The 20952-nt window shown below is 35.1% G+C and overlaps 2 protein-coding genes across 2 annotated transcripts in view; one reads left to right on the forward strand and one right to left on the reverse strand.

The window, feature by feature from the left end:
- LOC128266249 (homeobox protein Nkx-3.2) overlaps positions 1 to 9202 on the forward strand; it is a 29864-nt gene extending 20662 nt beyond the window's left edge. The window contains exons 2-4 of the mRNA XM_053002635.1: positions 8085 to 8263; positions 8573 to 8655; positions 8708 to 9202. Of these exons, the coding sequence (XP_052858595.1) occupies positions 8085 to 8263; positions 8573 to 8655; positions 8708 to 8987 (542 nt within the window). The 3' untranslated portion in view covers positions 8988 to 9202. The remainder of the gene's footprint in view (positions 1 to 8084; positions 8264 to 8572; positions 8656 to 8707) is intronic.
- Positions 9203 to 15386: 6184 nt separating this feature from the next.
- LOC128263079 (uncharacterized) lies at positions 15387 to 16293 on the reverse strand. Its single transcript, XM_052997775.1, has 3 exons — positions 15954 to 16293; positions 15718 to 15894; positions 15387 to 15660 (listed from the first exon to the last, which is right to left on the reverse strand). Exons 1-3 carry the CDS (start codon positions 16209 to 16211, stop codon positions 15490 to 15492), a joined length of 606 nt encoding a protein of 201 aa, XP_052853735.1. The 5' UTR covers positions 16212 to 16293; the 3' UTR covers positions 15387 to 15489.
- Between the last annotated feature and the right edge of the window lie 4659 nt (positions 16294 to 20952).

Here is a 20952-nt window from a genome sequence, read left to right on the forward strand (position 1 = left end):
TTTTTTTGTTGGGGTGCGATCATTAATATGCCTTCCGATGTATTTTCTTCTGTTCGCCGCCGCTTCGGTTTCGCTGAGTTGTCAAAACTATCGTACAATGTCTCTGGGCAAGCTTAGCGGATCACTAATCACGATAGTTATGGTGAGCATCATCAGCTGTGAGCCATCCATTTATCTTTCGGCTGCTTGGGGCATTGTTGGCTTTACATGCCGTTGTCAACGCTCTTTGTTGTGCCACCAATAGAGCGGTGTCTTTGATCCGGCGGCCAGTTCAAAGCCCCCAACGAACTTCTAACTCAATTAGAGTTTAGTCTTTTAAACGGTTTTGATTACAGCGCTATTTCTCGCCATCCCTGGCTAACGTAGAATACATGCTACTTATAGAGACACTAAGCTGGCAAGCCCATCCGGTGGACTGGCCTACATTAAAGTCCTGTGTTGAGGAGGATGAACCAGAAGTCGGAGGTGGGGAAGGTCACTCAATCAGGGCGCAGGATTCCCAGAGCCGCCGCCTGCTCTTTTATCGCTATTTAATGATGATGACCATTGTTAGCTGATGCTCGCGATTGTAAGCCCAGATTTTCACTTAGCATCGACCGCCTAATGCCGCCGCCGTCTCAGATCTGGCGAGCTTAAGGGGCATGCAAACATAAAAATTAACAGCAGAGTCCACCAGGGCGGACAGTGCCAAGTGCCCAAGGACAAAGGGGTGAAACGGGAGAAGGACAGTGTAGATCGGATTCAAGCGCTTCATCGGCTGGTCAGCGTCCAAACTGGAATGCTATGTAATTTTCATTGTCTCGCACCGACCCAACGATGCGCACAGTGGTATAAACTCGGTTGGGGCAAGACAAAAAGGTTCTATCATGCGAGCTTGATTGATTGACCTGGTATTAAATAAAATAGTTTTAGTTTCTTAAATCGACTTTAAGGCCTTTGAAACTTTTTGGCTTGGTTTAAAACATAAGACGCTATGTTTAATTTTCACCATAACTTGGCAAAAACCTTATAATCTTAAAACAGTAAACTAAAAAAAACAATTCTGCAAAGACCGGGGCTGTTCGCAAAAATACGAATTACATTTAAGAACTTTAAAACTCCTTTTTTTTCTGTATTTATTTACAGAGATGCTTTAAAACTGCAAATCGGCTTCCAGTTTTTACACTTGGGGTGCTTATTCCCTAATAAACTCTTAGCTCTTAAAACACAAATTTAAAATTATTTCCAATTATTTCCACAATACTGTTGAGCACTGCCTAGAAGAATCGGCTGATATCTACAGCCATATAGTTTTGACCCACTGCAGACTGCAACTTCGTCTCTGGAGGCGTCGAACCATGGTTTTTGCAGATATCTGCGTCGTCAACCGTCCGGTATCCAGACACTCTGAGCTCGTCCATCTCCGTTCCCATTCCCCACTCCGCTGATCAGAACTCCCAGTCTGCAGCTTCGTGCTCGACCGCTCTTACACTGACTGCCTTCATTGCTCTTTACGTTACGTTAAGTTTAAGTATACATTTGCCCAATGCCCGAGCGCCATCTCGTTTAATCTGCCTTTTAGAGGGCGGGGCCATAGTATTTTATATGTGCTGATCAAAGGGAGCCGACACTTTGTCTCGGAGCCGACGCGTTGCCCCATCCTGTTTCTGTTCCTCCAAAAGTTTTGCGTAGCGCATGCGCAACGATCCGGTCGTGAATCATGTGCCGGTTGCTAAGAATGGGGATCGGGATGGATGGTTAGACGGATGGACGACTGTATGGTTGGGAGGAAAACCGGTGTGTGTGGCCGTACCGTACCTACGTATTTATTATTAATATAGAGATGACCACTTTTTCGGATCTTTGCTTCGATGCGTGGCAGTTGCAATTGAATTGCCAGCCATTAAGACCAGTCCAAATTAAAGTCGGCGATCGCTCTAATAGTTTATTTATTATTATAATTAAAAAATTATTTTTTCTAACTCCAATTAGTTTATTTCATTCGTTTCTTGAAGTGGAATGTTCCCGGTTTAATATGTTTTGAATTGAGCAATACAAACAAATGCTTGATTTTTCTCACACACATCTTTTTTGTTTTGGTTCGAATGTAACTTTGGGGCTTGTAAGTGAGTGAACATCGTGCGCAAACGGTTTATTGGTTAACTCGTTTATGTTTATATTAAAGTACAGGTTCCCGGGCCCGTTGAAAAGAAAGCTACCAACTCTCCGATCGTTCGAAATAGGTATAAAGAAATTATTCCTTACCAACATCTGATTACTGCCCTTAGGTACTGTTGGCATGTTCTTCCATTCTACAAATTGCCAGGGTAAAGGGAAATTATTAGCCATGTTAATGCTTACAAGATGTAATTCGCAATCAAAATAGCTGCGGGCCAACATGAACATGAAAACTTTACGCTTAGCAGTGACGCTTTACCCTAATTAATGTTCAAAAAGAATCAATCAAAGAGAAAGGGTGTCAGTTTTATAAAAGTGCTGCATATAAATCGAATGATATTCTCACCTAAACACCCATGTAGAAGGTTAAAATACTTTTGGGAAAAACCGAAAGTCTAAAATTAAAAAGTGCGTATTGAAAATAAATTACAGTAGGTTATTATTATTCAATACTTAATAATATAAGGGTTATACTTTGTAGTTTCATTTCTATACCAAAGAGTCAACATTTTCAGTTTAGAATTTATACTATTATAGTAAAACATAATTTCGACATAAATTCATCGTAATTAGTATAAAACCTATACCCAGTAGTATTAATTTGACTTTTATAAGGCTTATACTCTGAAGCTTAAATTTTAAACTAAACTAAGTTTCGGTTTTTGCTCCTGCTGTGAAACCAGGATAATTTGAACTCAAAACACGATACCATATTTAGGTGTTTTTCCGACGCATTTTGTGCTTTATTGCGGTATCGCGAGCGCAGACACACTGAGAAATTTGTGCGAGGAAAGTTAAACTAGCTAAATTAAATAAATAAATTTATAAACAAAAAAGGCAAACAAATTGTGTCCTCGATGGCAATTTTGTGTAAGCCCAAAAAAAGTGAAAGATTTTTACGTCTAGGCCTGCGTAAATAGCTTTACACGTTTCCTTATGAACAATATGTTTCGCGAGATCACTTCCAAAAATTTATATTTAACGAATTTATTCTAATAAAACATATTAACTACATGGCTTTTACTTGGTATGACATTTATACTAAATAGTATGAAAAGAAACCAGGCTGATCGTTATATACATACCAAGTGAGTGTAAATTTTATACTAGTTAGTATAAATCAAAAAACTTCGATGCTATTAAATTATTAAACTCAATAGTTTAAAAATCATTTAACAATAGTTTAGATTCTATGACAATTTTTTTGGGTGCACCAGATCAAATCAAATCATATTTTGAATCAAATGGTTCCACAAGTTTATTCCGGATATCTTTAGATTATGGCGTCAAATAACTATGGTTATCAGAGATCTATTAATTTTCAATACCTCAGGGCCGAAATAATTGACAACAAAGTACAAACAGTTATTGGACGCAAAACGAACGTGTAAGCAAACAGCCAACAATGACAGTCTTCCAGTTCGGTGGAAAGACCCCACCAGTCGAAAAGTCGCCAGCTTGAATATCAAAAAGAAAATACAAAAATTTATAACTTTCTCGTTATGAAGAGCTGCGCCCCGCGTCCCATAATGATAATGGGAATCTCCGTGGCCAGATCACTTTGTCGGCGGCTAAATTTGTCTCATCTTCTTAAATTAATTTGTGTTATTGTGTTTCGGATTTTCGTAGGTCCAGCAACAGCAATAATAATAATAAAAGCGGCTGCAAACAAAGGTAGCCAAAAGGTATCGGGTCTTATAACCTGCTCGAACTCATCAATTTCATTGCTAACAACACGCAGACACGCCGAAGTGAGAAAAATATGCAGGGTCCGCCATCGACTTTGATCCGGTCTGAATCATCGTTGGGATCGCAGATCCCAGAGTTGGTGTTTTGCGGTTATGCATTCCTATTTTCTTATTTAAGAGACGCCGGCGAGGACACAAGTAAATTTCTCGTGTTGTTTAGAGGATTTCAAAAAGCCATTTAGAATAAATTAACCGGGACCTACCGCTAAAAAGATCTCTGATCCGATCGGATCACAAAGAAACTCGGCATCTTCGTTTTCATTTTCGTTTCGGCTTGGGATTTTGGGTAAAGCAATGCTCGAGTGAGCCCCAAACAGGATTAAAATTAGTTTTTGATTACGCTTTCGAGCTTCTGGACAACGCAATTTGTGGTCTGCCGCTGCAGCTCCGCTTCTTCCTATAATTAGCGCTTTTAGCTCAACTCTTTTGCATAAAAAGGCCGACCTTATCCTTTGCCGGTTTGTCATAACTCTGTGGTGGCGGCAATCTTATGAAGCTATTGACAGTTACTTATCCAGACCCCTAAGAACGTGAAATTCCTTGCGGTCGTAAATCCCCCGAAAAGTCCAAGCTCCTAATTGAGTCTTCCGCTGGCAGCCTGAATCACATTCCCCAAGTCATGCTTTTGGCCCGGTTCTGCAGCCAAATCCCAGCCTGGCTACCTACCTACCTCTACTCACCTTTCAAAGGGTCCGCTGCGATCCAAAACATTTGAAGAGCGTGTGAACAGCCAGCACCTTGTGGCAAAGTACTCCCCGGGCATTAGCATTAGTCCTATACGAGCGATACGCAACTTGGTAGCACCGACTGAGAACTCGATTGTGATCTCGACTGCCTTTTATTATGATGTTCCTCTTTATGTGAGCATTGCCCGCGGATTACCATTACTGCCACACACTCGGCCGCTGGCTGATCTCGGCTGATTGATTTGGAGTTGGCTTTAAATGAATCGCTCCCTGCCTATGGACTTAATCAACATAATTGCTCCGATTTTGAGCCGCACTCTGGTTTCTAAGCGGCACATTTTCCAATAAATTTCGGAGTGTGTAGAGCGGTTGTGATCCGGCTTTAACCAGCTAGCCTTTGATTAATTGCTGTTAACTTATGTGCCTCCCAGAAGCAGAGTCCAACTAATTTGCCTAATTACCAACCACACCACTAGCCATGCGCACAAAGTCAGTGTCTAAGATTGGCACGCCACCTCGTATGGTATCGCGTCGCGAATGCACTTGGAGAAATATTGGTTATGACTCATGGGTCAGACAAGAAAAAATGGAGAACGCTATAGTCGAGCCCCCCGTTTATTAGATATCTGTTACTCAGTTAACAAATTTCCAACTAAATATTCCCCCACAAAAAAAAAGGGGCTAAAGTGTCGGGATCTGCCGAACTGCATTGCCAAAACTAGAAGCGGAAGAGGATTTAAGACCTCAGTTACTTTTAAAATAAAATATCGATTTGTTGTCTTCCGAAGAATATGACCGAAACACACATAGGCAGCCCAAAAACTATCCTCTACAATGACATTACAGACATTCTCGATTTGTGGGCGTTAGAGTGGGCGTGGCCACGTTTTTAAATAAACTTGCGCCGCGAAGTCATAACTGGAATATGCTACATACTTCAAAGACTACTTTAACTCTTATACTATTCAAATAAAGTCTTTATTTAAGGCATTGTTTGTTGTAAACAAAAATTAATTTGGAACACACCTTTTTAACTGCGTGTGATCAACAACATCCGAATTTATCGAATTTGAAAAAAAATAAGGACTTAAGGAACTAGTGGTAGCAAAAATAATATAAGTTTTGGTTGTATAATCTACGTTTGTAAAAGTACAGAAAGAAAGTTGCCGTTCTTTCTTGCTATAGATGTTATGAAACTGGCTTTTGTTAGGTGTACCTTATTAGAAGCAGACCCAACCCACTTGCGCGAGGACACTGTCTCATTTTGTATGTGTGTCAATTAGCAACGCTACCAGGAGGCATAACTTATGCTTTCCTTCCAGTCAACGGGAGCAGCTCCTTAACTCCATTGTGGTGACTGTCGCCTGGTTGCGTTGTCACCGACAACTCTCCGCCGGTTGACACAATGATTAGTTATGCTGATGACATTGTTTGTTTACCACGACATGAAGTGGAGTTGTGGGTGCTCAGGTCGTAATTCTTTCGAAAAATACTCAATGCACTTTAACTCCATCTGCGTGGTGGTTGTTGCCGCAACGGGCAGTGTGGGTTAAACCAATAACCAGGTTCAGACATGGTCCAGCCCCCGAAATCAAATTTTCTTAATTAAAAAAACTCAACAAATGTCCGGAAACACACCCAACACTGCGAACCTCTAATTGGACCAGTATTTTGCCATGACTTTTAATTAGAGGCGTGGCTGGGACGTAGTAATAGTAGCAAGTGAGGCCTTAAAACCGGCTAATAAAGAAAATTAAGCTGGCGAACTCGGTTCAGAGTTTTTTATACCAGCACCTATTACGGTTGATCTTTAAGCACAATTCCATGTAATGTTGGGGAAAATTGTAGGTGCAAATAAATTGCCTGAAGACGGTTTGCCGTTGTAACCAAAATATATTGAAAAATGAATGTTAAAACACAGTGTTTTTAATTTACACCATAATAATATGTCTTCGAGTCGGTTTACAAAACATTAAAAATAAAAGGAAGCTATCTGTAGTAAGCCGTAGTTTTTACACTCTTTTAGTTATATCAAATATGTATTAGTCAAATTCGCCAGTCTGTATGTACAGAAATATTTTACATTAATATACCATGTTAAATTCCAAATTTCTAGCTCGGTTCGACAGGCGGACTAGCCAAAATCTGCTGTGCTAGTGACCCTGATCGACAATATATATAATACTTTACAGGGGTCGAAAATTCTTTCCACCTTTTACAAACCAAGTTACGGGTATACAAATGGACTTAAGCTGCAATAGGGGCTAATATAATGAAATTTTTTTATTTTTACCATTTTTACCTTACATTTTAGTCTCTTTAGTTTTATTTTCCAATCTTAAAACTACTTATTGTTAAATAATGAACTATTTAACTCTTCATGGTCCTTCTTCTGTTAATGAATATGTGTGCTTTCCTTTGCTATGGATTCCTACAACCCCCGAGCATTGGGGCAAAAATAGTAGATTATCAAACCTCGCAATAAACACATCAAGATAGTGTCAAAATGGCTTTGGACATGATCTTCGACTTTAACCACCAACGTACAAACTAAAAAGGGGGAAAATGAATCATCCCCGTCATTCTTGTATTGCTCACCGACCAACTTCAGGCGTCTTAATTGTTATTTGTCGGACATGTTGAGCAACCAAAAATGCACTTCGATAGGGGTTTCAACGCGCAGCTGCCATTTTGATCGTCGGACTTCCTGGGGTCTCCTGCTTTCTCCATATACCCCCCTAATTTCTCCCTCTAAACAAACAAAGCAACAGCCATTTCCGTTGATGCTTAAGCTGAGTACTCGCCGCAGTCATTTCGCAGGCATGTTAATATTCAGATTTAATAAAAAAATGCTTCCGAATCCGTCAAAAATTGATTGACCCGCTATAAATAATCACAATATAATGGTGTTAAGCTGGCTTTCAGCTTGGGTTCAACTTGTTTAAATGCTGCTTCCGCCGAGACAAAAGGAAGGTAAAAACATCAATCAGCCTTATTACCTTTAAGCATGCCAAAAACAAATACCGACTATCAAAATCCAAATCAAATCAAATCACCATCGAATCGCTTAAGAAAACAACGCCAGGGAAAACATTAAACGCGGCGTGGTCATAAAAACTGGATGGTATGAAAAAAATAAGGTAGAGAATTTCCTGCATGTTTTTATGACCACCGATTTGTTGTTGTCGATGGTCTATTATAAATTTCATCGAATTGTGTATTTAAAATTGTTTTAACCACGAGAATTTCAATGATTGAATTGAAAGTGCCAGGGAATGCGTAAAGATCGGTAATAAAAGCGATCATTAAAGCATCCTCAACGCGCTCTCCGATAAAATGAGCCAAAAGCCCCATAAACGTTTCCGTTTAATGACCATATGTGTGAAACATATAAAAAGTTGACTGATCGCTGAATAAATTATGATGCCAACACACCTTTCTCAGTTGATGCATTGCTGAAATTGATTTTAATGTTCATCTTGTTGCATTGCAGATCCAGCCACTTTAAACATATTCGCAGCGCGATCAAATCCAAAAAAGAAACGGAAGTCCCGTACCGCATTCTCCAATCATCAGATTTTCGAGCTGGAGAAGCGCTTTCTCTACCAAAAATATCTCTCGCCAGCTGATCGCGATGAAATTGCTAGCGGCTTGGGTCTCTCCAATGCACAGGTGAGTATAGTACTTTCTGTAGTTGCTATCAATAGAATTAAAAATTTCTGCTGTTTAACTTTATGTTATGTTTATGTCATGAACATAAGCGAATTTTGACAATACTATGGAAAAACCACCAATAAATTAGTTTTAACATTTGGTGGACTATTTATTTGAGATATTTTTGTTTAATTTGAATTATTTTAATCTTACGGCTTATGTGATGATTTCGTTTAAGTTCGCTTAAATCAGTTGATTGAGTTTTAAAAGTAAAAGCTTCTCTGCGTAACTGTAAAAAGCATTTAATAGACTTTTGTATAACAACAGGTCATCACTTGGTTCCAAAATCGGCGGGCCAAACTCAAGAGGGACATGGAGGAGCTGAAAAAGGATGTGCAATGCGAGAAACTGTCAGCGAACCAAAGCTTTTTAAAGAACGTTAATGACTTGAGTATTTTAAAGACCCGACCAGTCAGCAGACCCCAATCGTTCGCACCACCATCATCACCAACATCTCCCACACATGCAGAGCATCGGACAGGATAAGGATAAGGAGCGGGAGAAGGAGAAGGAAAAGGAAAAGGACAAAGAGGAGCTGCGCATGTTGAAGCTAATGACCCTGATGCGCTACTCGGATGGCAAGTTGCTGTACACGCAGCCTCCGCTTCCTGGCCCGTATTTGCCCTCTTCCCAAAGGCAAAACAGTGAGAACGATTGCGTTTATTTGCCAAAAACAAAATAAAACCTCCAAGTCTAGGAGAAAATTCAAAAGGCTTATTTGGATTTTATTAACTTGAGTATTAATTCCCAATAAATTATATATCCCACGTAAGAATGGCACTGTGCATTCTCCCACAAAATAGAACTATTCAAACAATGTGTAATATTAGAAAATTTAATCAATTTTAGCTTGTGCACAGCTTAATTTGTTTTTTGTCTAAAAGTAAACGAGAAGTTAAGTATGACTTTAATTAGTTTGGTTCTTATTTGTGTTATCTTGGAATTAATGAAAAGATTATAAGTTTTCGGATGTACAACTATACAATAGTAAGTTGACCCAGCACACCTTAGGAAATGGATGGTTTGGCAAACATGTCTGCTGATGTGATTCGGTTCACTTATAGTCTTGGCCTTTCTAGCAAAAAGTTCCGGGAAAAGAAAGAACTTTTTTTGAAATTGAAAATTGCTAAAAGCTTTGAAACAACAACTTTGGCTTAACAATTTTGTAAGTTGTAGTCAAAATCTTGCTGCTTTTTTAATAAGATCTCATTTGAAAGCTCTGAATTATATACAGTTGATGTCAAAATATCAGTAAAAAAAATAGCTTAGAAGCAACTTCAAAAATGTTTTCGTGAAGCTAATACTATCAACTAAATGGGGCAAATATAAAAATCTACAAATAACGTATATCTACGAAAAAAGAGAATATAAAATTATACCTTTGCTGTTTTTATTATTTTTATAGTTATTCGAGGTTTATTAATTGTTTATTGTTTCTGAATTAATGGTTTAAGTTTGATTAAAATCGCACGACTATATCATACAGCTCCCATGCAAACAATTGGTATATTAAAAAAATAGAAAGAAAGCAAACTTCGGCAAGCCAAAGTTCATATATCTTGCAGCTATTGCAAGAATTAAACATTTTTGAAAACATTAAAATTAAGATTTACCTGCGTATATTTTAAAAACATTGAAGCTATGATGATATGCAGCTCAATTATTAGATAGTTATTTTATATATTTTTATTATTGCTATGGGAGCTAAATGATATAGTCGTCCGATTTTGATGAAATTTAAACCGTAATTCTAAAATATTTAACCATTACTATATGTCGAAGAATTAAAAAAAATTAATAAAACAGCAAAGCTATAATTCTTGTTGTATTTTTTACCGATTGTTCCTATGGGAGCTATATTATATAGTCGTCCGATTTTGATAAAATTTAAATCGTAATTCTGAAATATTTAACCATTACTATATGTCGAAGAACTAAAAAAAAAAAAAAATAAAAAAACAGCAAAGTTATAATTTTTTTTTATTTTTTTTTTCGATTGTTCCTTTGGGAGCTATATGCTATAGTCGTCCGATCAGGCTCGTTCCGACTTATATACTACCTGCAATAGAAAGACAACTTTTGGGAAAGTTTCATGCAGATAGCTTTAAAACTGAGAGACTTGTTTGCGTAGGAACGGACGGACAGACGGACATGGCTAGATCGACTCGTCTAGTTGCTGATCAAGAATATATATACTTTATAGGGTCGGAAACGTCTCCTTCACCGCGTTGCAAACTTCTGACTGTAATTATTATATCCTCTGCAAGGGTATAAAAAAAAATCTGATAAAAATTCTTTCGGAATTAGTAATAATTTGATTTTTCAGATTTACGATTTTAATTTAACTTAAATCGGAAAACGATATCATTAGGCTGGCATAAGAACGAACGAATAATTGAGCTGAAAATCATCAATATGTATGTAAAACATATTGGCATATAAGTCGAAGTTTAGATGTTTTAAAGACTAATTCATTTTCCAAGAGCTGCAAAGGAATATAAACTTCGGCTTTCCGAAGTTTGCTTCCTTTCTTGTTTTGTTTTTTTTAATTTTCAATTCGAAAATCAGTTTTTAACAATTTACACTTTCTTTGAAAAACTAAAACAATAGCAAAGGGTTTTTCGGTCGGATTTTGTTTAATGGTTACTCCCTGATTCAGAAAATGAAACTCAACTATTTTTCTATGTTAGCCATGTTTCTCCAAGTGTAAATAACGTTTTAGCCTGATTCTCCAGTTCTGCTTGAATATATCATTCTGCTTAAATATATCATTCCATTATTAGTCAAAAGTTTGCAACGCAGAGGGAGACATTTCCGACCCTATAAGGTAGATACATATATTCTTGATCAGCATCAATAGAAGAGTCGATCTAGCCATGTCCGTTCGTGCGATTCTGAGCAAACTAGTCTCTCAATTTTCCAAAAGATGTTTTTCTATTGCAGGTAGTACATATATACATCAGAAAGAGCCGGATCGGTAGACTATATCCAATAGCTCCCATAGGAACAATCGAAAAAATAAATTTAAAAAATTATAAATTAAAAGGGTATATTTTATTCGTTGAAAAGTTACATACTTTTAGGTAGGAAGGAAGCGTTTCCGACCACATAAAGTGTATATATTCTTGAGCAGGATTAGGAGCTGATTCGATCTATACATATCCGTTTGTCTGTCCGTCTGTTTAAACGTCGAAATCTCAGCACCTACAAAAGCTAGTGATTTGGGATTCGACATGCAAATTCTTGTTTTTCTTACGCATCGCAAAACCCTTAACACGTCTGTCACGTCGCTCTGAGACAAGACCGTAGGTGTTGGTAGGCACAAAAATTTTCAAAATCGAGCTAATATTTTAGAAGTTTCGAAGTCCTTAGCATCTAGTGTTGTCTATGCAGTTCGACAGATGGCTACACCAAACTTCGATAGATTTATATTTCAACCGTCTAGCATATAGCTCCAATGACAACAATCGGAACATTAAAAAATAAATGAAAAAATAAATGAAACTTTTTTTTGAGCATAGTAACGATTTAAAATTTCAAAATTACGCTTTTAATTTTATTAAAATCGGAACACGATTTCATAAACAAATACGCTTTTAATTTTATTCAAAATGGAAAGCGATATCATATAGCTGCCACGGAAACGATCGAATATATACACGCATTCAAATCGAAATTTATACGTTGAAAGAATATTTAATCTTGGCAATATCTGCAAGGGTTTTTAAACTTCAGCTTGCAAAGTTTGCTAACTTTCTTGCTTAAGAACTAATTTATTTTGTCTGAACTTCAGTTTAAGCAATTTTTTCAAAGATTATAGCATCTATGTTAAATTAAATAGAAAACATTTATAGTATCATTTTCTGATTTCGTCGATTTAAATTTGTAAACAAAGCAATAAAAATAAAGATAAAATACTTTTATTATACATTTTTTTAAACCTTGCAGAGGGTGCTAAAGTGTTCAATTTTGCAATTTAAAAATGCCATCCCACTCTTGATAATTGAATATCTTTTGATAGGGGCACACTGGGCCAGCTTTAGAATTGCAATCGAAAGCCCTCCGGAAATTAAGTGATTCCTTTAAAAATATATTCTTTGATCAATTAACTACCAAAAACACCCGCAGATTTCGCGCGGTTTTGCTTTAGTTTTCGAGAATTGGTATGGATTTTATTTAAAGGAGAGGCCAATCTAGTGTCTTAAGCAGCCCAAAAGTATGCTTTCCTCAAATCTTCTCATACAACAACTAAAATAACGAATGTATAATAATGCATACACTGCACTATGGGCTGTGCGACCAGTTTTTCTGGCCAACACTTAATATTAAGATCTGATGATGTCATCATGCTAACATACAAGCAAACTTCAATGTTACGTACCAAAAATTTTAACAGAGACCCGCACTGTTAAGACATTGGTTGTTAAAACAGATGTTGTAAGTAACGCGCAAAAGTTGCACCTGTATAACAAAACAATACAACTTTTATTTATACATAAAATAGCGAAATTAAGAAGATTAAAAGGTACATTTTTGATGGAATCACAAAAAAGGGTTTTATGCTATGTGTTTGTGATTGTCAACTGCTTAAAATACTCGTGGTTTTCTCGTAGTTGTGTGTTTTAAGTAGCCGTCTAAAATAAAAAAATGTTTAATAAAAATGCATCTTTGAATAAAGAAATAAAAAGAGTTTGAACTTAAAACTTTGTGTTGCAGATTATTCAATTCTTGTTCAAATGAATTTAACATTAAATTGCACTTTTGCGCACTTTCTTCAAAAATTAGATTTTTAGATCACATTTTGAAGTTGTAAAATTCGGACTATTTTTGTCTTGTGTAAGCCAGACTGGATAGAAAGCATAAGAAATGGTATTCAATAATCGTTTTAAAAATAATATAATTATATAACAATCATGTCACGTCCTCTTTTCGAAAGAATAACTGCGTTTAGAAGGATCCAAGTCCCTTATTTTCATTTTGTCGAAAATAAGTACTAACATGTGATTTCCCGTAAAAAAAACATAGGACCACATTTCTTTTTGTCAAAGCTATATTATTTCGCCTTTGTATTTTAATTTTAAGAAAAAAAAACAACATATAATAAAAAATAAACTTTTGAAAAAGGGCTGCACCACTCCCATTTTTCCCAAATTTTCATTACTTTTGTTAAATTATTGTTGGGTCGATTATTTTACTAATTTTGGCAAACCACCTAATATTTTTAGTGGTTTAAAATTTTTTGTACTTAAATGTGTGTTAAAATAAATTGAATCCGTTTCCTACCTTATTTTTATACCCTTGCAGAGGGTATTATAATTTCAGTCAGAAGTTTGCAACGCAGTGAAGGAGACATTTTCGACCCTATAAAGTATATATATTCTTGATCAGTATCACTAGGCGAGTAATACAAAAAAATTATACCTTTGCTGTTTTTTAATTTTTTTTTTAGTTCTTCGACATATAGTAATGGTTAAATTTTTAGAATTACGGTTTAAATTACAACAAAATCGGACGACTATATCATACAGCTCCCATAGAAATAGTACAAATATATAAAATAACTATCTAATAATTGAGCTGCAAATCATAGCTTCAATGTTTTTAGACATAAACGCAAGTAAATCATAATTTTAATGTTTTCAAAAACGTTTAATTCTTACAATAGCTGCAAGGGTATATGAACTTCGGCTTGCGAAGTTTGCTTTCTTTCTTGTTTGTAATAAAATATGCAAAAATTGGAAATATTTTCAGAGTTTGGTTTCAATTAACTATAGCTTTTAAAAAAGTGTATTTTAAGTTGGTGAAAAGTTCAATTGACGACGTAAAATTCTGATATCACATTTTGTGACAACTATTTTTTATTTTACCAAAAAAAATAGTTTATTTTTATTCAATTTGTTTTGTAGTTGGCACGCTGGCTTGAAATTTCTGAGTAACAAGGCTGATTTTGTTTATTAACCATTTACCTCGTCAAGAGGTGTTTTTGTTTGATATCAGAAGTTTTTGTTATATATATATATATATATATATATATTCTTGATCAGCATCACTAGGAGAGTCTATCTAGCCACCTAACCGTTTCTACCCAAACTAGTCACTCAGTTTTATATACCATATAGCTACCATTGGAACAATCTTAAAAAAAAGGAAAGAAAATTATAATTTGCTGTGTTTCCATTTTTTTGTTATTTCTTTTAAAATTTAATTAAAATCGGAGGAATATATTATATAGCTCCCATGGGAACAATCGGGGCTATAAAAAAAAAACGATCGAAGAATTAAGCTGAAAATAATTATAGCTTCAATGTTTTAAAACATTTTCGTACAAATTTCGATTTTTTTTTTGCAAAAGCTGGAAGGGTATATAAACTTTGGCTTGTTGAAGTTCGCTTCCTTTCTTGTTTTTAATCTGTACAGGACTAAAACACATTTTTTTTATAAAAGTTCATCACAAAAAAACCGAAGAACACAGTTATGTCCTCTGATCACAAAAGAATTATGTCTATAATAACCTTGCTTATATTAATAATAATAAGATATAGCAATTAATATAACTATTCATCGAATTGGACTTGCATAAATGTCTGCTAATTCAAAAAAGCATAAAATGCTAATTAAAAAGATACACAGATAAAATTCTGACGTTCAGAAATTGAAAATTTGAATTCTCAAATTGAGGATATACTCATATTGAGTACACATTTTGGTTTTATACTCACATTGACACTCATTTTTACTTACTCTTCTAACTATTTGTCGATAGCTGCGCTGGCTTGCACGATAGGCGCTGCACTAATTTCGAACGTTAAATCAAAAGATTATCGGTATCGCAGTGACCCTAGTCATTGGTCGTGTTCACCAGAACAACATGATCACTGATCACCGATGGACTTCTATCGATAGTTCTGCTGAACGTGGCTATACCACGCGATACAGAGTTAATAGGGTGCGCAAAAGAGTGCTGATTGCAGGCTGGGGGTAGAAGTGACTCCTGCGTTTTGAACTTTTCACCAAACTTTTAATAGACTTAGCATGGTTTATAAATAAGCAGGATGTCTCTTTGACTTTCACTTTATTTATTCATGCTAGATATGACCTACGCTAAATAAATTTTTATAAACGTGACTGTTTTTCTAAACAAATTTAATGTAAGCTGTAATTGAAAGAAAACTTTGTAATTGGGCTCAGGATTTCACAATATCGCCAATAATTTCCATGCATATATCCCGAGGACGTTTTACACCAGCTTTGTCGAAGGCAGAAAATGTTACTACGGCTTTGTGACGCCCCGCAGTTAGAGGCACTGCCATACTTATTACTATTTTCTCAAGAAAGGGTTCCACCACTAAAACCACCTAAATAAGTCAATAAAAATAATTATGAAATGGATTTTCATTGCAAAACATCCTTACTCCAGGGCTGGTAATGCATTTGTCCTTCACTTCATCCTTGTTTGTCACGTGTTCAGTCGAATAGGGGTAATAAATTGCGTTTTTGTCGTAAAAAGATTTGCAAAAATCTTTATCATTTCCTTTGAAAACTGTTGGTTTCCAAATTCCACCTTCGAATTTTAATATACCAACTTCAACCTGAAGTGTAATTGATTTGGCGTTAATCGAGGTACTTTTTCAAAGAAAATAGTGCTCACCGCTACACGATCCGATGATTCAACATCCCATGCCATGGTTATGTTTCCTGATATATGAAGATCACCATTATTATCCCTCTTTCGGCTGAGGAGGGATAGATCCGCCATTTTGTCCACAAAATCAAATCCTGGCTTGTCCTGGCACTCACTGAACATATCTTCCCTTTCCGGTACAAATTCGAAATTCCTTTCAAATGAAAGGCTTATTGTTTGCAGCAAGATGAGAATCTTCCAAAACAAAGACGGTTTGGGCGTCATTTTTCACAATTGTTAGAAATGATGTTCATGTTAGAGCTCCTGGGGCTTTTATAGGACAAGCTGCAATTGTTACATAATTCCCAAAGTCAGTAATAGATATTTGTCACGCAAGTGATTTTAATTTACAAGGAACTTCAAAATTCCAAATCGACGTAATGTTATCGTCTACCCTATCAAAAATGGTTTAGCGTGTTAGTTTTCACTTATCATCTACCTTAAAATCAGATACCTGATACTATGGTTCAGATAAGAAACTTAATCTAAACAAGAAATGAAGCAAAGTTCGGGAAGCCGAAGTTCATATACTCTTGCAGCTATTGAAAAATTAAATATTCTTGATAACAATAAAATTATGATTTACTTGCGTATAGGTTTAAAAACATTGAAGCAGCTCAATAATTCGATAGTTCCTATGGCAGCTATTTGATATATTTTACCGATTTTAATAAAAATTAGAAGCGTATTTCTGAACTGTAAAATTATTAATAAATCAAAAATTATTTAAAAAAAAATTACAAAATAAAAATTTTAATAAAAAAAATATTGTTATTCAATTATTATTATTTAAAAATTTTTATTTAATTTTTTTTTTCCTTTGGGATATTTATGTTATACTCGTCCGATTTTGATGAAATTTAACCGTAATTTTGAAATGTTTAACCATGACTATATGTCGAAGAACTAAAAAAAAAATTTATAAAACAGCAAACTTATATGTACTATAGTCGTCCAATCCGGCTCGTTCCGACTTATGTACTAGCTGCACTAGAAAGACAACTTTTGAAAAAGTTTCTTGCAGATAGCTTTAAAACTGAGGGACTAGTTTGCGTAGAAACGGACGTACAGACGGACAGACGGACGTGGCTAGTGATGCTGATCAAGAAGATATATACTTTATAAGGTCGCAAATGTCTCCTTCTTAGATCTAATACAGAAACGCAACTTCGGCGAAAGAATTCGAGTTTTAAAACTTTTCATAGGTTCATTTTATGATCATGTAGCTTTTAATAAATACAATTTTGCTTAACAAAATTGAGACGCGGTCACCAGGTCGACTTTGAATTCTGAAAGTTCTCAAACTATCCAAGTTACCTTAAATCCCAACAGATTTTGGTGAGTTTTGCTCGCGTAAATATTTCGACTATTGAATCTCTAAATTGAATAGAATTTTTACATTCGAGTCATCAGCATTATTCTGTGTGGAAACTAGGTGTTTATCGTTTATTATTATTAATTCAAATTCTGTCATCAATTAACATATTAAGTGACTAATAATATAAAATGACATTTTTGAATTGGACATCTACAACACGAACATTTAAAAACAACTACTTTTCAATGCTAGAGCCGCTAGCCGGAAAGTATTGATACGATAGATTTAAGAATTAGTGCATTTGGGAAAATTGGAATATTTCATTAAAATATACAACAAAATATCATTTTGAAATTGAAAAAGATCAAAATACATGCATACTTTTAGGTACTACAAATATGGGCCACTTTTAGCAGGCATTTTTCACCTTTCGTTTTTTTATAGGGGTGGCCGGGGAAATATATTTCCCTTTTGCGCGGGTATGCGTGCAGCTAATGCACTAATGCACTATTGGGGCCAACAACCAGTTTGTGTTATTAATTAATATCTCACAAAGCTATTTTTTCGGGTTTTGTTTTTTAAACTAAGTTCATTATAACGAAGAGAAGATATTCTATGGTCGCGGCTTTTTAAGTTGTTATTATTTAATTTTTTAATTTAAACTATTTTTCTTAAAAATATATATTTTTTATTATACAAAACAGAATGATTAACTTTTAAACAATTAAAAAATGAAACAATTTTAAACCAAATACTAAAATCATTCCTAATACCGTCTGCACATAACCGCTTAAAAGAGTTGTAGCGACTAATTCACACAGGCTCCCGCTGTTGCAAAAACAGCTGATTTTCCTACGAGAAGTAAACAAACCCAAAACAATAACGCAAGCGAACTTCGGCAGGCCGAATTTATAAATCCTGGCAGCTATTGCAAAAATTAGGAGCTATAAAGCTATTGATTTTCCGATTAATTATTCACTGGTTTCAATGGCAGCTATATGACATCTTTTTCCGATTTTAATAAAAATTAAAACCGTAAATCTGAAATAATAAACAATTACTCAAAGAATATTTAAATCTATTGAAAAACGACGAAGTTATACATTATTTTACTTATTTTTATGTTTATTCCCGATTTTAACAAAATTAAGACCCTAGTTCTGAAATATTTAACCATTACTAAATCTTAAAGAATATTAAAAAAAAAATAGGAAAGAGCGAATTTATAATTCATTCATATTTTTTTGACTACTTATATGCGAGGTATATGATACAGTCGACAACTTTTGAGAAGCTTTATGCAGATAGCTTTAAAACTGACAAACGGATAGATGGACAGATGAACAGACGGACGTACAGATGGACATACATCGATCGACCCTCCTAGTTATGCTGATCAAAAATTAATATACCCTTACAGAAACTATAAGTTTTCAAGGGTATAAAAAAGAAAAAGACAGCACACAAAATTGAGTTTCCCACCAAGACCATGGATACTACAGCACTGGTAGGAGCATCGAATTTCTCGTCTGCGTTTAACATTTCATACTTTATGAAATTTAGACGGTGCGAAGTATTCACAGTTTTGCAGCCTTACATATTCAACTTATTTAATTTATTTTTAATGTATGCAGACTGACTTAAAGATATCTGATCTTGGTCCTATTCTAACAAAAGTTACCGCAAAAATCGAAGACCGATTTCTTTACTTGATGTATTGTGGCGTTTCTAACGAGCATTGATAAATTTTTGCGGCCTGATGTTGAGCTTGACTACTGAACGCACGCAATGTCTATCTCGGCTCTGTTTCGATTGCAATTGGGGGTGATGTTCTTGCTCAGAAAATGAAGGCGGCCTAATTAATTATTACTAAATTCGATTTGCGTGCAGCGACAAGCAAAAAAAACTAATACGAGCACACTCCTGCACTGTGGGCTATTGCAGTTGGCCAAGAGAGGCCAGGCACTCGTTCACTCGGTCTCCACCTCTGCTGTTATCGGCCATTGGCCGTTTCCCCTTCCCTTTTCCACCGGGAACAGCCTCTTTCGCGGTCTTGGTTATTTAAGGCATTGTCCGCCGAGGACAAATAATCTAATTTAAAACATAATAAAAATTGATTTATTACCTAAAAAAGACAATTGACTGACGCAGTTTGGGAACTACCCATAATCATTAATAGACATATATTAAATAGGGCATATGATAAAAATATAAAATATGAGATAATTGACAATATAAATATGTTAATTGGTTTCTAATTCTTATTAATAACGTGGTATTACAATCATAATCGAAATGGTATTTAATCTGACAAAAATAACTACGGTATTGAGGACGAGGTCTAGGATGTGATTTACTTAGCTAAGAACTCGACCATTTACGACATTCAATATAAATTGAGTAACATGAAGTGTAACTCGAGTTATCTTTATTTTGCTGCACTCGAACTCCACTCAATAGTTTGTCCTTTTGTTTTCTTTCTCATTTCCTTTTTTGGAGGTTAATTGAAAGTCATTCCTCATTTTTATTGCAAGGGTTCATAATTTCAGTCAGAAGTTTGCAACGCAGTGAACGGACATTTCCGACCCTATAATGTATATATATTCTTGATCAGCATCACTAGGAGAGTCGATCTAGCCATGTCCGTCTGTCCGTCCGTTTCTACGCAAACTAGTCTTTCAGTTTTAAAGCTATCTGCATGATAGTTGTTGTCTTTTTAAGTTGTATTTCTATTGCAGGTAGTATGTGAGTCGGAACGAGCCGGATCGGACGACTTTAGCATATAGGTCCCATAGGAACAATCGAAAAAATAAATGAAAAAAAAATTATAACTTTGGTGTTTTTAATTTTTTTAGTTCTTCGACATTTAGTAATGGTTAAATTTTTCAGAATTACGATTTAAATTTCATCAAAATCGGACGACTATATCATATACAGTGGCGAGCACATGTGGATTCATGTTTGTCACTTCTGGCTTCAAAATTCTGTAAAAATCGTAGAAATGTATTATTCGCTTTAATTATTTTTGTCCAACATTCTTTATTAATATCTTCAATATATAATAGGTCCACTTTTGCACGTTTTGGCTTTTTCATATTTTTCATTAAAATTTTAATATAATTAATATGGAGGAGCTTACAAGCCTCACGACAGAAATCAATCTTGTATACTTTTACTTTTAAAATGCATTTTATACGGAATATTAACAGTGGTCAAGTCCAAACTTAACATAAAATAATTCTTAGCCAGTTCCGAAACCACCGTTCCGTGTATAATGTATAATTCGTACACTTATGATAAGCGACCGATAGATGGCGTTGTATGAAAACAAATGAACTAAAAAAAGATGCCATGTATAAATATTTATAAATATTTATTTTTATTTATTTATTGATTTATAGTTAAAAATGATCTGCTGACTTACACCTACATGGCTATATGCTTAAATAGGTCTAATAAAAATAACTAAATATTACAAGATTCAAGAAAAGCATAAATTTTTGATGATAATCGATCAAAGAATTTTCCAAAGATATTACAGGATATACTGCATTATAATTTGAACAAAGCACCCGAAAGGGCTCATGAAGGGCAAAGTTGGATCTACAAATTGGCATGTGAATAGGGCGAAAAGTTCGAGTAAATCTT

This window comes from Drosophila gunungcola, chromosome 3R (genome assembly GCF_025200985.1).
Source record: "Drosophila gunungcola strain Sukarami chromosome 3R, Dgunungcola_SK_2, whole genome shotgun sequence".
Taxonomy (NCBI): domain Eukaryota; kingdom Metazoa; phylum Arthropoda; class Insecta; order Diptera; family Drosophilidae; genus Drosophila; species Drosophila gunungcola.

Bases quoted from the DNA above. Each gene is read 5' to 3' on its own strand.
- LOC128263079 (XM_052997775.1), bottom strand. From the start codon at position 16,211: ATGACGCCCAAACCGTCTTTGTTTTGGAAGATTCTCATCTTGCTGCAA. The intron at 15,895-15,953 runs GTGAGCACTATT...ATTACACTTCAG, and splicing joins AATCATCGGATCGTGTAGCG to GTTGAAGTTGGTATATTAAA. The intron at 15,661-15,717 runs GTAAGGATGTTT...TGACTTATTTAG, and splicing joins AATGCATTACCAGCCCTGGA to GTGGTTTTAGTGGTGGAACC.